Here is a 15,002-nt window from a genome sequence, read left to right as displayed (position 1 = left end):
AGATACATAGAATAACACACAAAATACACCAAGCAATAGAAAATAAAGAATACTGCACATTGGTCCACCTTGATGCAAGTCAAGCCTTTGATAAGGTATGATATCCAGGACTATTGTACAAAATCAAAAAATATCTGCCCATCACTTATTCCCAATTATTAAAATCCTGTATAAATGGCAGAGAGTTCAGAACAAGAATCAATGATAGCATATCTAACAATTTTACAATAAAATCAGGTGTACCACAAGGCAGTGTCTTAGGCCCACTACTTGATTTACTGTATACAGCAGACCTACCAGTCAATGCCAACACAACAATGGGCACATTTGCGGATGATACTGTGATCCTCTCAGCCAACACAGATCCAGCAATAGCTACCTTCACTTTGCAAAATCATCTAAATCAAATACAAGAGCGGACAAATACATGGAAAATAAAAATCAATGAAACCAAGTCAGTGCAAGTAAACTTCAGTCTAAGAAGAGAACAATGACCTGCAGTTTTCTTTAATAACATACAAATACCTGAATCACCCAGCACAAAATACTTAGGTATTCATCTAGACAACCATCTAACTTGGAAGGAACACATTACTAAAAAACGCAAACAGATTGATCTAAAAATCAAGGGTATGCATTGGTTAATTGGAAGAAATTCCAAGCTCTCATAGACAACAAAATCTTACTTTACAAAACAATAATAAAAGAAATTTGGGTATATGGAGTGGAAATATGGGGATGTGCTAGCAAAACCAATATTTCCATAATCCAAAGATGTCAGTCAAAGATACTACGTATGATTACTAACGCCCCGCGGTATGTTTCCAATATAACACTCCATGAAGACCTGAAAGTGCCGCTAGTGAAGGAAGTCATAAAAGGGAAAGCAAAAGATACCTCAACAAAACAGAAGGACATGAGAACGTACTAATGCAACCGTTACTGGAACCGCACAATGGGCGAAGACTAAAAAGGAATTGACCAGCCGACCTGAGAGAGGGTTAACAAGGACCTATCTCGGATAAGCCCTCTCCACGTCACAAAGAATACTAGGGCTAATTAGCTTATAGAATCAAATGTAATTGTAATTGCTAATTTTATGTAAATAAAAAAAATAGTCAGTCATCTTTATAATTGAGATGAAGAACATTTTCTTGCAAGATTGGGGCCGAATTTTTAAGTACTATTTAGAAAGAATTTGTGCTTCAAAGTGTAAACAATAACAGATTAAAACTAGCCCTGCAACCCAGCGCATGTCTTGATTTTCTTCATGAAAGATCACATAATTTCATGACTGTACTTACACTGTTTTACTCTGAATTCAAATTAAAGTGTAGTTACTTAAGAAGAAGAATGCCATCTTCTGGGATGTGGCACTGTGTAGATCTAGTCTAAACCCGTTTTGGAGGAACGTACCGCCTCCATCTTCAGGCAGACTGCAGCCACCTGCATATGCCGGTTCCTCGCTCATGGATGTTTTTACCCTCAAAATGGAGGTGATACATCCTCCAAAATGTCGATTTACACTACATCTACATGGCGCCACATCCCAGAAGACGGCATTCTTCATATTCACTGCTGTGAAAGCCTCAAATCTTACTTAGTTACTTAATACTTTGACTGTAGATACTGGTACACAAAAATTTGAGGATCGTGATTTTCTAAAATCCTGATGACTGCCTGCATTCAGGTTTTAACCTACTTTTCTTATTCCATAAAGAGAGGCAGGCTTAAAATATCATGTCCACAGTTCATCTGTGTCTCTTCCCCTTTAGAACTTTTGTACAAAATGACAGATTTTCATGAAATTTGGTACTCTATTGACATGCACAACTAAGAAGTATCAATCTGAAAACTCAATAAAATACAAATTGGCCAGTGCTTATATACCACTGTTATTGCTATAGTTTTGTAAAATAAACTATAAAATTAATCAGTTGATAAAAAAAACAAGTATTTAGACACGTAACAAATAAAAAACTGCATGTGATGCATTATGTAGGAACCATAAAAGTTATATAATCAATCACCTACTGCACATATTTAACATTACTTAGAATGGTTTTTCTTAATAAACATATCTCCTCTTTTATTTTGCTTGGTATTCTAGAATAATGTTACAATAATAAGCACGGTGGGATGAAGTGACGGGAGGTTGGAGAAAACTGCATAATGAGAAGCTTCATCATAACTTGTGTTCTTCAACAAGTATAATCAGAATGATTAAGTCAAGGGGAACGAGATGAGCAGGGCATGTAGCATGAATGGGGCAAAGATTAATGCATATACAATTTTGGTGGGGAAATCAGAAGGAAAGAGACCACTAAGAAAACCTAGACATAGGTGAGAGGATAATATTAAATTGGTTTGGTAGCATAGTTGGTTGAGGCACTATGCTACAAGCTGGAAGGTCGCGAGTTCAAGTCCCAATTAGGTCACTGGAATTTTTAAATTGACCTAATCCTTCCAGCCACACTATGGCCCTGGAGTCGACTCAGCCTCTAACAGAAATGAGTACCAGGAATATTCTTTGAATATTCTTGGGGGTAAAGGGTGGCGGGCACGTAGGGCTGACAACCTTGCTGCCATCTATGAGCCGACTGTCTAGAAAATTTGGGAACCTCAACATCTCACAGCCCTATGGGCCTCCGTGGCCTGTTTGTTAGAGGGATACCTTTACTTATTTTACTTAGAGAGATGGGGTGAGATGGTATGGACTAGATTTCTCTGGCTCAGGATAGGGATTAGTGGAGGGCTCTTATGAACAAAGTAATAAACCTCCGGGTTCCATAAAATGTCGGGAAATTCATGAGTGGCTGAGCGACTACCAACTTCTCAAGAAGGGCTCAGTTCCATGAGTGGGTGAATAAGCACGACACAAAAAGTGTTCTAAATTGCTTCCAGTTATCAGCCTGCATAGCAGCATTTTGAACTACTAATATAGGACTAACTGTATATATTGGATGGGGGCTGAAGTTGACTGACTGTCTGTCCAACTCCTAACTACTGAGAAGCCGCTATGATATCAAAACCATATTTTTTCCAAAACATGGACACAAATATCTGTTCTGCAATGACAACATCTAAGAAGAAAAGCAACAGATAAGAACTGCACCCATAAAGTTCAAGAACATTTACTTAAATTAAATTTTTCTAGGTCATATCTCACATGTGAGGTACCTCAACACAGGATAAGAGAAGTGCTTGTAATATTAGTAAGGAAAGAGAGAAAAATGGACATTTGGTGAAGCCTTGCAATTTAAACAGCACGTCAAGCAACTTGAATTCACGAGTGATGTCATCACTTGCAATCAGATTCAAATTATATGGAGAGTTTCACTGACTGACTTCTATTGACAGTGTCAGTATTAAAACTTTTCTGATAAATTTCCTGAAGTTGATATAGATAGTGAATACTAACAAAAAATGTACTCACCATTCATCTCCTTCATAGCTTTGATAAAGTCTTGTGGATCCTTAAAGCTCACGAAACCAAACCCTTTGGTTTTATTGGATCGTTTGTCTCGTACCACTTTTGCCTTCAGGAAAGATTGATATTTGCTAAAAGCTCTTGTTAGAATTTCATCTGTCACATCATTACCCAAATCACCACAAAAAATTCGGAAATCATCTGAAACAAAAGAACCATACAGTTCATTGTAGTTATATAGAATAAAACCAACCTTACTCTGTAACCAGCCAAGTGCTGCATCAGAGGTAATGTGTGAGAATACTTCTTTGTAAAACTTTACAAACTATCAACTAAATAGAGTTTAAACAGACACAATTAAGTAACTGGTGCTTGCACAGATTAGAAATTATATTACTCCAATTAAATTTAAGTTTTGAAATTGTACTATTACTGTTAAGGAAGGAGGTTCACAGTGAATTTGTTCCTCCTAACACTACGGTCAACTCTGACTTTTACTATGATATTTTGAGACGCTTGAGAAAAAATGTTCTACGAAAAAGAACGGAACTTCGACACAGCCACAACTGGCTCCTTCATCACGACAATGCACTTGCCCAAATGTCCCCGAAAACCACAGAGTTTGTGACTAACAACATGGTTATCATTCCCCATGCTCCCTACTTGCCGGACTTAGCCCCTGTGATTTCGCTTTGTTTCCCAAATTGAAGATGAAACTGAAGGGATGACATTCTGAAACAGCGTCTGACATCCAAAGGGAATCACAAAAAGTTCTCAACAGCATGAAACAAAATGGCTTCCATGGTGCTTCTGATGTAGCATGGAAAAAGACGATGGGATTACTGTATACATTCCCACCAAGGAGACTGTTTTGAAGGAGATGGCAGCCAAAATTGAGTAAGTTAAGCCAGCATTTCTTTTTTGACCTAGTACAGGAGGGAACTCTCTGATAGCACCTCGTACTCTTCATCGCATAAAATTAGAAAGATAAAGTCAAGAAGGATTAAATGGGTGGTACATGTACCCTGCACAAGGTTTTGGTGTGAAAGCCAGAAAGAAAGAGACCACTAGGAAAACCTAGGTGTACGTGGGAGGATAACATTAAAATGGATTTTAGAGAAACAGGATGAGATGGTATGGATTAGATTAATCTGCCTCAGGATAAGGACCAGTGGAGGGCTCTTGTGAACATGGCAATGAAATTTGGGTTCCATAAAATGTTGGGAAATTCTTCAGTAGGTGAGTGACCGGTAGGTTCTCAAGATAGAACTGAGCTTCGTGGTAATAATATTTACCATCCTCCCACTCTAGAAGTGAATTATCTTCCCAGATCTGCCCACCAGCCATACGAACAATCTTCTTGTTCTTCTTCTCCTTCTTACGTCCTGCTGCAGGAGTGGTTTCTTCTGCTGCTCCTGACTGCAGTGATCCAGGACCAACAGACACCGTTACTGTGCTCACTTTCACCTTCTCAGCCATACCCCGAGCACGTGACATTTCTAGAGCAGGCACTGCACTCTTTTCATTACCACTCTTACTCTTCCTGTTCCCTTTCCGCTGATCATCTCCTAAGTCTGTTTCTGACTTGGCTCCAGATGGCTTTGCAAGATACAGCTTTGGTGTAGCACTACGAAAAACCAGAAAGTAAGTACATGTAAAATCGCAAACAAACATGAGTGCAATTATATTGATATGATTCACGAATTACGTATCATTCATCGGCTGTTTTCATACTACAATAGAATCAAGGATGTTGGCTAATGGGTTTACATATGAAAACTTTTATCTCATAATGTTTGGCAACAACCAATGATAGGTTACTGTGATGATGACATTCCACTTATTTCTGTCCGCAGCAGATGGTTATTCTACACCTCACTCTCCATCCATTTGAGGTACATTTTAATATCATCCTGCCATCTACCACTTGATCTCCCAAGTAATCACCACCCCTACGCTTTCTTCTATTCTGATGATGCGACATGAATACACACTCACATTCCTCCATATTTAACAAGAGACCAACTCCTTACCAGAATCAAATACAGCCTTTGTAACTCTCTGTGGTGTTAATGTGTATACCCAATAAATTAAAACAGCACGCACCACAAGTTAGCATATTCTTTCCAATTTCAATCCCACCAGATCTTCATAGATCTTCCTTCTGGGACATTCAAATGTGAAGTTAAAAGGACATGGAATAAAGAGTCTCCTTGTTTCATGAATAGCATATGACACAAACAAATATGTAACAAGTTTTTAAATAATTTTAATTGGTTGCCCTAATTTTGTGGATATAACAAATTAAACGAGAATACTGTAATATACTTCTCTCCTAACTGAATCTTAGGCTTTCTTAAAGTCTGTAAATAGATGGTGTACTGCCCAGCTGTGTTACTCCTGGGGAAGGGGGTGAAATATCTGAGGAATGCAGAATAAGTGATCAGCAGTTAACTCACAGTGTTGGTGGAATACAAACAAAATAATGTTGGCAGTATATTACTAAAAAATATTGGTTACCAACCTGTGAGACTCCACAGGTCATAAGCCAGAAGACATCAACCTAAACATTGGCATTCATACTTAATCATGTGAGCAAACATACATCAGACAGTGGGGGAAAGAAATAATCCAGTCAGATACCGTGCGTACATGGTAGCATCATAGGTTGAGGCACTATGCTACAAGCCAGAAGGTCACGGGATCAAATCCGGATAAGGTAATTGAAAATTTTTTAAATTTACCTAATTCTTCCATCCACACTATGGCCCTGGGGTCTAACAGAAATGAGTACCAGGAATATTCTCAGATTGTTCTTGGGGATAAAGGTCCGGCCGGCGTGTAAGGCTGACAACCATGCCGCCATCTATGAGCCGATTATCTAGACAATGTGGGAACCTCAACATCTCACAACCCTATGGGCCTCCACAGCCTGTTACAGGGATGCCTTTACTTACTCACTTTAGTTATCAGTCAGATACCAATATTAATCATTTTCCTTCCTTTCTCAACTCATGAATGCAAACATGATGCCAGGTAAATATATTTACTTGGTAATGATTACACATTTAAGTTTTAATACAAAGTAAATACATAACAGTATGGCCAGAATCAAAAGGAAGACTCTCTGTCACATACCCAGTTTTCCTACTTAACATCACCTCAAATAGTTGTCCATTAGCATGTAAAACAAAGTATGATATGGTAGTTAGTTAGTTAGAGAGGGTGGGTTTCCCCATGCACCGCGACCAGTTTGATCTATTGTGCTTCCCTCTATGATATTCTACCAGTCTCTATACCCTACCGATACTGGTGCTTACCATCAGTCCCGACCAAGCCAGCGAGTTCGGCCTCTACTGGCTTGGCGGTATCTATAATGTTTCCCCCCTCTATCAGAGGCGTTAGAGACTACTGTTGGGCGGGAAATGTCCTTGAATTTGGCTCAGTGACCTCCTTAGGATGATATGGTATATAACAGAAGAACTCTGGGAACAGAGCAAAATGGTGAATAAGCAGAGGAAACATGGCAACCCATTTGAAAATTGTTGTTACCAACATGAAAACAGCCTCACCTTACAATTGCAGGTACATGAGGTTGAGCTGGAGGCATTGGAGTTGGCAGACGTTGTTCCATAGGCATCACCTGCGGCCCAGGGCCAGGGACTGGAGGACCCATGAAAGGAGGAGCTGGAGGATGAGCCATGTTAGGGGGGCCCATGAACCCTGGGGGAGAAGGGCCTCCCATCATTGGTCCAGGAGGACCCATGCCGACCCCACGCATTGCTGAAATACAGACAAACACAGAATTAGCAACAGACATAAATTTTAAGCTTTTCAAGTTGCTATATCAGAAACTACAGAGCTACTGCTCAGTACACTTAAACTAATTTCCTTGTTTTGAAATAATAAAAGGAGGCCAAGAGATCACCAAGCTGGTACAGTGTAGTCAGTATAGAGACTGCCTATAGGGCGCATTGTTGAGGGATCGGATTTCAAGCCCTGGTAGAGACAAAATTTGTGTTTCTCTACATCATCCAGACGGGTTCTGAGGCCCACCCAGGTTCCTATCCAATGGGTATTGGGGGCTCTTTCATTTCATTTTTATTATCATTCAACGATCCATACATACAGGTATTACACCCATTTGGATAGGGAAATTGTCAGTTTTACATGTAATTCTCGTGCATATCTTTACAGTATACACTGTACCACCCTAATATAGGGGGTTTGTCATCTGAATAATATTATCTAGATCTAGTTACCATTAATTTCATTGTCTTTACACAAATACAACAAATTAAGCAGCTACATATTACATTTACACACTTGATGAATCAAAATACATAAATTCATCTACAGAATAAAAGGAATGTTTCAGCAAAAAAGATTTTAATTCCTCTTTAAATGAGTTAAAATTTTCCTTTTGTTTTATTTGATTGGGGACCTTATTATACAAACTAATTCCCATATTTATCACACTCCTCTTAAAAAGAGCTGTATTACAGTGCTGTACATGAAAATTTAATTATCTTCGTGTGTTATAATTATGAATGTCTGAATTTATTGCCATAAAAGCCTTCTATTTTTTGATAAAGCATGTCACCTCCAATATATACAGAGAAGGCAATGTTAAAACATTGTAATCCCCAAGGGTAAAGCGGACAGGGCGTTAAGCTAACCACGCACCTCCAACCGGCACCGAAGTCAAGAATAAGGCCATCTATATGTCAATTCCCCCACACATCTTCATAGCACAGTGCTTAATTGGTTAAGCATGAAGACAACTTTACCTTTCTTTGAGATCACCTTGCTTTCTGTGTATCTTTGTATCCTCACTAATTACTGAAAGCCAGAATAGTGGAGTCCTGTGTACCTGCATGTTTATCCCCTCCTTCGCTGCTAGGTAATGGATCAGTAAACATGTTCCCATGGCAACAATTACACACACACAAAACAATAGAAGAAAAGTCTCAAATCTGAGACAGTAAAATATGGTTGAGTCCCGAGGATCTCAGACCCAAGAAAGACAGCAGTGGCAAGGGCCAGCAACATTTACAAAGGACAGACCCATCCTCTCATCAGAGAGCGCACCCCACCAAAAAAAAAAGTTGGGGCTCAACAGCAGGACTGACCATCAGTCGCAATGTGACTCTGACTTGGTTCTTTCCTGAACTTCTTTTTGTTTTAATATGACAGGAAAGACAAATTTTGTAAACATGGTGTCACACCCCACAAGACACTAATTTTCATATTTTGCTTCACTATATACAATAAAATTATTAAACATGTTACTGCACATCACCATTATATATTACATATAATTTGAAGTTTTCATGGAAATGGCATCAATTCCTGATGATGGAGGCAGAGACAGTCTTTTAAATGTCTATTCTGACAAGACAGACCTCCAATGTCACACAATTTCCCCAAGTGCTCTCATCTTGGGTCTGTTCAGTTTCAGAACATTATAATTATGAAGTGATGGTGAACAAGGGACTAAAGATGGCAAGTGGCTTAGCGAAAGGAGAGGCTCTTCCCAAAGACAGAGGAAGGAGCAGAAACTCCAGTAAATGTGCAAAGTCCTATGTCCATCTGTCACACAGTACGTATTGCGCAGTACAACATTTCACTCATTTTCTTGTAAAGTTTTGCAGCGTCGATAATATGGGTATACATAAAAAAAGTGTGCTTAATTAAGCACCATGTCATGAAAATGTATGAGGTAGTGGATGTACACCTAAGCGCTTCATGAAAGTGAGTGGTGAGCTTCACAACCTTACCACTTCACTCTCAGGGAAGAAGCTCCAGTATCCACTGGACAGGAAACCGGGGGGACCTAAAAGCCAGTCTGGAAGCTTTCAAGAAGAGAAAAATCTCTTGATCCTGCCCAGGCACTGAACACCAATTCCTGAGCCGCTGAGCCTGCAACCCATTGCTATATTGATTGAGCTATCCCAGTTTCTCTAATTCTAACTGGTTTATGAAATCCAAATTCATTTCTTATGGATAAACATTATATGTACTTTGCAGATCAATTTTCATAGAAGCTAACAAAAGTTCAAGACTTTTAAGACAACACGTACAAAATATTCAGTTTGTGCATAACTATACAGAATGTTTAAAAATAGAAACATGAGAATCTTTAATCTTTCCATTCTTGAAAATTCTGTTGCACATATTTCAACTCAATAGTCAGTATCTGAAAATCAGCTGACTGTAATTTAAAAAATGTACATGACATAAAATATTTATCTTTTGAATATTACAAATTTTGTCATGTAAGAATATTTAGCAAAATACTTTTTACAAAGTATGTTTTCAAATGTCTGATCTGATATGCTCCAAAGAAAAAAACTAAAGTTTTCAAAAGTCAGTAACAATTCACAAAGACATAGTGAAGAAATACATAATAAACACAGTGAATTGCCTTAAATTCACTGGACATCATGTTGCTTTGTGTAGAAACTTGAATACTGTTCTGACTCTTATCCATTCATGTGCAACTCAATCAAAATCTGCTAGGTTCCAATGTTCCTGTTTTTTGTTTTATTTCACAAGTTTCAGCCTAACTGGCCAACATCAGGGGTACAAGGTGTGTTTAAGAAATCTGCTCTGCCTTCCTTCTGCTGTATTAGATGCTTCTAGATGTTTTGTTCAGGTTCTGTTACAAAACATCTCAAAGTGTCTAACACTTCAAAAGGAAAGCAGACTCCATAAACACACCCTGTACACCCAATGATGGCCAGTTATGCCAAAACATGTTGTGAAATAAAGCAGAAACACTGAAACCTAGAGGATTTTGATCGAGTTGCACAAGGGCAAATAAGAATCAAAACAGTATTCAAGCCACTGGACATAATAACGCCAGTTTTGTATCAGCCGAACACATTTTACAGAAAAGTTTTGAATATGAACTTCAAGGTTTTAAATAACACTCACGGTGCCTGACTGGTGGTCCACGTTGAACCTGATGTGGTATAAGCAATGGTGGAGGTGGTGGAGGTGGTGGTGGTGGCGGCGGTGGTGGCGGAATTCCTGGAAAAGCTGGTACAGATGGAGGCATCAATGATGGAAATCCCATGGGAGGGCAGGCTGGAAACTCAGGCCCCGGAATTGCAGAAGGTAACGTCTGCTGTTCCTCTAGTCGTCGCTGAACTTGAGTATAGGTGTTGGATCCAATGACAGGCCGCGGTGCAATCGCTGGAGGCGGAGGTGGAGGAGGAAGAACAGGCAAAGCAATTTCTGCTTCAAACCTACAAATTACATTAAAAGTTAATCCAACAATATGCATACAGTTCATTATTAATCAAACCTCTAAGATGATATTGTATAGAAGTAGAATGCAACACTTTAGCATAGATTTAGGAACTGAAGAAGAGACAGAAAAATATGAGTCAAAGTTGGAGAAGTACGTGTCACATTACTCAAACACATACACTTAATAATGTCCTCTTTAGTAGTCAATGTTAGGTAAAGTTATCTCTGTATTTCATCACATAATCAAGCGCTATGCGATGAAGGCATATGAATGAGCGGAATAATAGCTTCATCATTCTTGACCTCAGCACTAGAGAATGGTGAGTGGTCAGTTTCAGCTGCACCCCAAGGGAAACAGTCCCTGGTACACAATGGATAAAAGGCTGAGTGAGCCCCACAGCTGGTAGGGATACTAAGGACAAGAGAAAAATTTCTTGTCCCTGTCAAGAATTGAACCCTAGTCATCAGTCCACTGCCCTGTTGCTATATAACTGAGCTATCATGACTCCCAGCAAACATAATCAATAAAAAATGACAAAACATAAAATATTCTCAACCTTAAAGACTATATCAATATTAGCAAAGATCTAAATATCATATTTCATAACAATGCATCCGAAGCGGAGTTACTATAAGCAGACTGCCAGGTGAACACAATAGATATGCTCATGTACTATGTTGAATTTCAGGTTTTTACAGTGGTGGCTATAAAGGGTACCATCTTCTGGGAAATACTGCTGTGCAGTTTGGCGAAGTTCACCTCATTCATCTCGCAATTTCTTTCTTGTTCAGCATATCTTTAAACCTGAAGATGGAGGCAGTACATTCCTCCAAAACAATGATGATAACAACAAAAACCCAGGATAAACTATCAAATCAAATTCATAAGGATGCTGTGGTAAACAAGATGACGAAGTTGAGGAAAAATAATGTGAGTTACACAAATGAGAAAATAGGTAAGAAAAAACAAAAAAATTATAGTAATGGGAGACAGCCATACAAGAGGACTGTCCAAGGAAGAAGTATAGATTAAACCATGAATTTCAAATACAGGGTATTATAAAACCTGGATCCACTATAGAAAAATTGGTGAAAATGACTTGCTTGGATTTAAAAACTTTAACTAAGGGAGAGACACTTGTTTAATATGGGGAGGTACAAATGTTGATGGGAGAAATGAGACCAACATGGTTATTTGTGTGATGATGACTTTGTAAGTTCACGTGAGCATGCTAATGTTATTGTGCTAAATGTTCGCCATACAAAAGGCTTCACTGTAATGCAGGTCTCACGTTATAAGTCACACACAGCATAACACTATAAGGTCCCAATGAATATACATACTTCAACAGCACGAACCAAAGTGAAAATGTATCAACAAAATGTCCATTATACCCCTATTATCAGATTGTGAACAATAAAATACAGAAGATAGAGAACAAACATCCACAGAATAAAGGAATGTAACTTATAATACAAGCTGCAAAAAAGGGTTTGAAATGACATATGCTGGCTGGTTAAAAGGGTGAGGTGTCATAGACACACTGAACATAGTATCATCACGGATTCAGTAAATATCCACAGAGATTGTCACATTAATCTGCACTGAGAAACCACCAGTATTACCCAGTAGGTAATACAGTGGAGTTTTGCAGCCATCAAACAAAACCAAAAACAAACTCCGTGGCTTGTAGTCCACAAGTGAACTATACCGATTGATCAACCACCACTTGTCGATGAAGTTAGTGTCAACTTTAGCGGATAGAGGGTGTCGTGTGGTCAGCGCAACGAATCCCCATGGCCGTTAATCTCAGTTTTCTAGACCAAAGTCGCTATTTCCTTGAAATAGCTCTTCAATTATGCTCATGGGGCTGAGCTGACCCTGTTCCAGACCCACTACTTCTCAGAAAACCTGGTAGCGAGGGGAATCAAACCTGGACCTCCAGAACTGTAGAATCTTGGCCTTCAAACTGACAGTAACTTAAACTGGAGGGTGGGAACTACCGAATACATTATCCTTAAATTACAAACAGCATGCTTAGTTATAAGGACAGTCACATCACTCATGAAAATACAAATTATAAAATTAGTTTGCTTTGCTTACTTCCAGCCCATCATGTCACAAAGAATAAACTTATGGGGAAATTCAACAGACAACAAAAATGTGCACCGCAGGCAAAAGAAAATCACCAGAATAATGGCAGGTGTTAAAAGGAATCTCCTGTAGGGAATTATTATATAACTTGAATATTATTATGCTGGAGTCAGGATAGCTCAGTCAGTACAGCAACTAGCTACGGGCTGGACGACAGAGAGATCAGAGTTCAAGTCCCGGTAGGGTAAAGAATTTTTACTTCTCCATGTCGTTCAGACCAGCTCTGGGGTCCACCCAACCTCCTATACAATGGGTACCAGGGGCTCTTTCCCGGGGGTAAAGCGGTCGGGGCGTGAAGCTGACCACTCACCTCCAACTAGTGCTGAGGTCAAGAAAATGTGGATCTATACATCCAATCCCACATACGCCTTCATGGCATAGCGCTTTAATTAAGCACTGGGACAAATTCACCTTACCTTTTATTATTATTATTATTAGCAAATTCTTACTCTCATTATTATTTCTTTTGAACAACAAGAAAATTTTTCAGACAAATTAAGATATAAACAATAGAAGTACAAGACACAGATATAACCTCCATGTGCCAACCAGTAACCTCAGCAAATATCAGAAAGGAGTTTAGTGTACTGGAATTAAGTCTTTCAATAATCTTCCCCCTTACAATAAAGTTGGGGGCACATGGTAGCATACTTGTAGTTGGTTCAGGCACTATGCTACAAGCCAGAAGGTCACAGGTTCGATTCCTGATGAGGTGGATTTTTTCAATTGACCTAATCCTTCCAGCCTCACTATAGCCCTGGGGACAACTCAGCCTCTAACAGAAATCGGTACAAGGAATCTTCCGTGGGGTAAAGGGGTGGCCAACATGTAAGGTTGAAAACCTTACCACCATCTGTAAGCCGACTGTCGAGAGAAAATGTGGGAGCCTCGATGTCTCACAACCCTACGGGCCTTCACTACCTATTACAGGGATAGCTTTACCTTACCTTACAATCAAGTTGGAACGATATAAAACTGTTTAGGGCAGCATTAAAATTCTCTTGTATCTCACCCCTTCTGCTCTGTACAAGAATTTTTCCTAACCAGAAATCCTTAGTTACAAATTCAGGTAAGTAATAATGGGGTGATTGTTTCCTATAATTATTTTGATGTAAATCTGTATCATAAATATGTAAACAGCTGTTACTGTTTTGTTTTTCTGTTTATATTTGTATTGGAAACAACTATTTTATTTGTATTATGTCACGTTCTACAACCTCAGTTAAGGTCTATGGAATGTAAATAAATTTTATTCTAATACTTATGACGGGGATTTTGGAATTATATACTCACTACACCTAAATTAATAAACACAGCCAGATTTTTATTTTCCTTTCAGACATGAAGCATCAATGTTCACAGATCAATGCATCTAAAATAAGATATGAAATATTGAGGTTAGATTCAAAATAACGACGGTCGACATATACTCACACATACATTATAATTACGAATAGTGCTATATAACAGCAGACGGAGCTTCTCGGTTTACTTGCCGATTCGCCGGAAAATGGGTGAACTTCAATTAATTAATTACGATTTATTTCAAGCAAATTAAATTTATGAGGTTATAAGTGCCCAACTCACTGATGTATTCTTACCTAGTCATCTCATCCTCCATATGTTGTTTCAGTTTTTCATCATTTATTCCCGTCATTTTAGACTATTCTACTATGCCTTCGTTCGAAAATAATACCTGCTGTTAGCAATGCAAACTCATAATACGTCTACCAAGAAACAATTATGCCAAAGCTAAATCGCTATATGCAATATTTCGATTACAACTGATCGCATCTGATACTCTTAACCACGGGTCCTAACTTCTTAGTTACTTCACCGGAACAATATTTACAAACACAAATGCACCAGTGTCGTGCGAGAGTAATAAAATCTGGCTCATCTTTGCTAGTCGCGCCTACCGCGAAGTTTAAATGCAAGCACAGGCGCTAGTCCCAGTCACAAATTTCCAAAGCTTCTTTGTGTAGCTTGGTGAATAAAACTTTTTGGAAAATTAATATTCATGGCCGGTATAAAACACCAATTTCTTCCATTCCACTGCCTTCATTTGAAAATGCCAATGTAATATTGCACCACAATGATCATATTTTTTGCTCTGCAGAATGTTACAATTCTAAAATATTCCAGTTGAGAAAGTTTGAA

General features: G+C 38.7%; 1 protein-coding gene across 3 annotated transcripts in view; it reads right to left on the bottom strand.

The window, feature by feature from the left end:
• The window catches only part of LOC111867476 (RNA-binding protein 42), a 64,639-nt gene extending 49,997 nt beyond the window's left edge, over positions 1-14,642 (bottom strand). For all 3 annotated transcript variants that reach the window (XR_002843357.2, XM_023857406.2, XM_023857397.2), the window contains exons 1-5: positions 14,444-14,642; positions 10,370-10,683; positions 7,003-7,213; positions 4,726-5,057; positions 3,437-3,631 (exon numbers count right to left, since the gene is read on the bottom strand). Coding sequence is in view for 2 of the 3 variants with exons in the window: in XM_023857406.2 (XP_023713174.1) it covers positions 3,437-3,631; positions 4,726-5,057; positions 7,003-7,213; positions 10,370-10,683; positions 14,444-14,499 (1,108 nt within the window). In the remaining variant the exon portion in view is untranslated. The remainder of the gene's footprint in view (positions 1-3,436; positions 3,632-4,725; positions 5,058-7,002; positions 7,214-10,369; positions 10,684-14,443) is intronic.
• Between the last annotated feature and the right edge of the window lie 360 nt (positions 14,643-15,002).

The sequence above is a fragment of the Cryptotermes secundus genome, unplaced genomic scaffold (assembly GCF_002891405.2).
Source record: "Cryptotermes secundus unplaced genomic scaffold, Csec_1.0 scaffold519, whole genome shotgun sequence".
Taxonomy (NCBI): domain Eukaryota; kingdom Metazoa; phylum Arthropoda; class Insecta; order Blattodea; family Kalotermitidae; genus Cryptotermes; species Cryptotermes secundus.
This window is presented reverse-complemented; position numbering and strand designations above follow the sequence as displayed.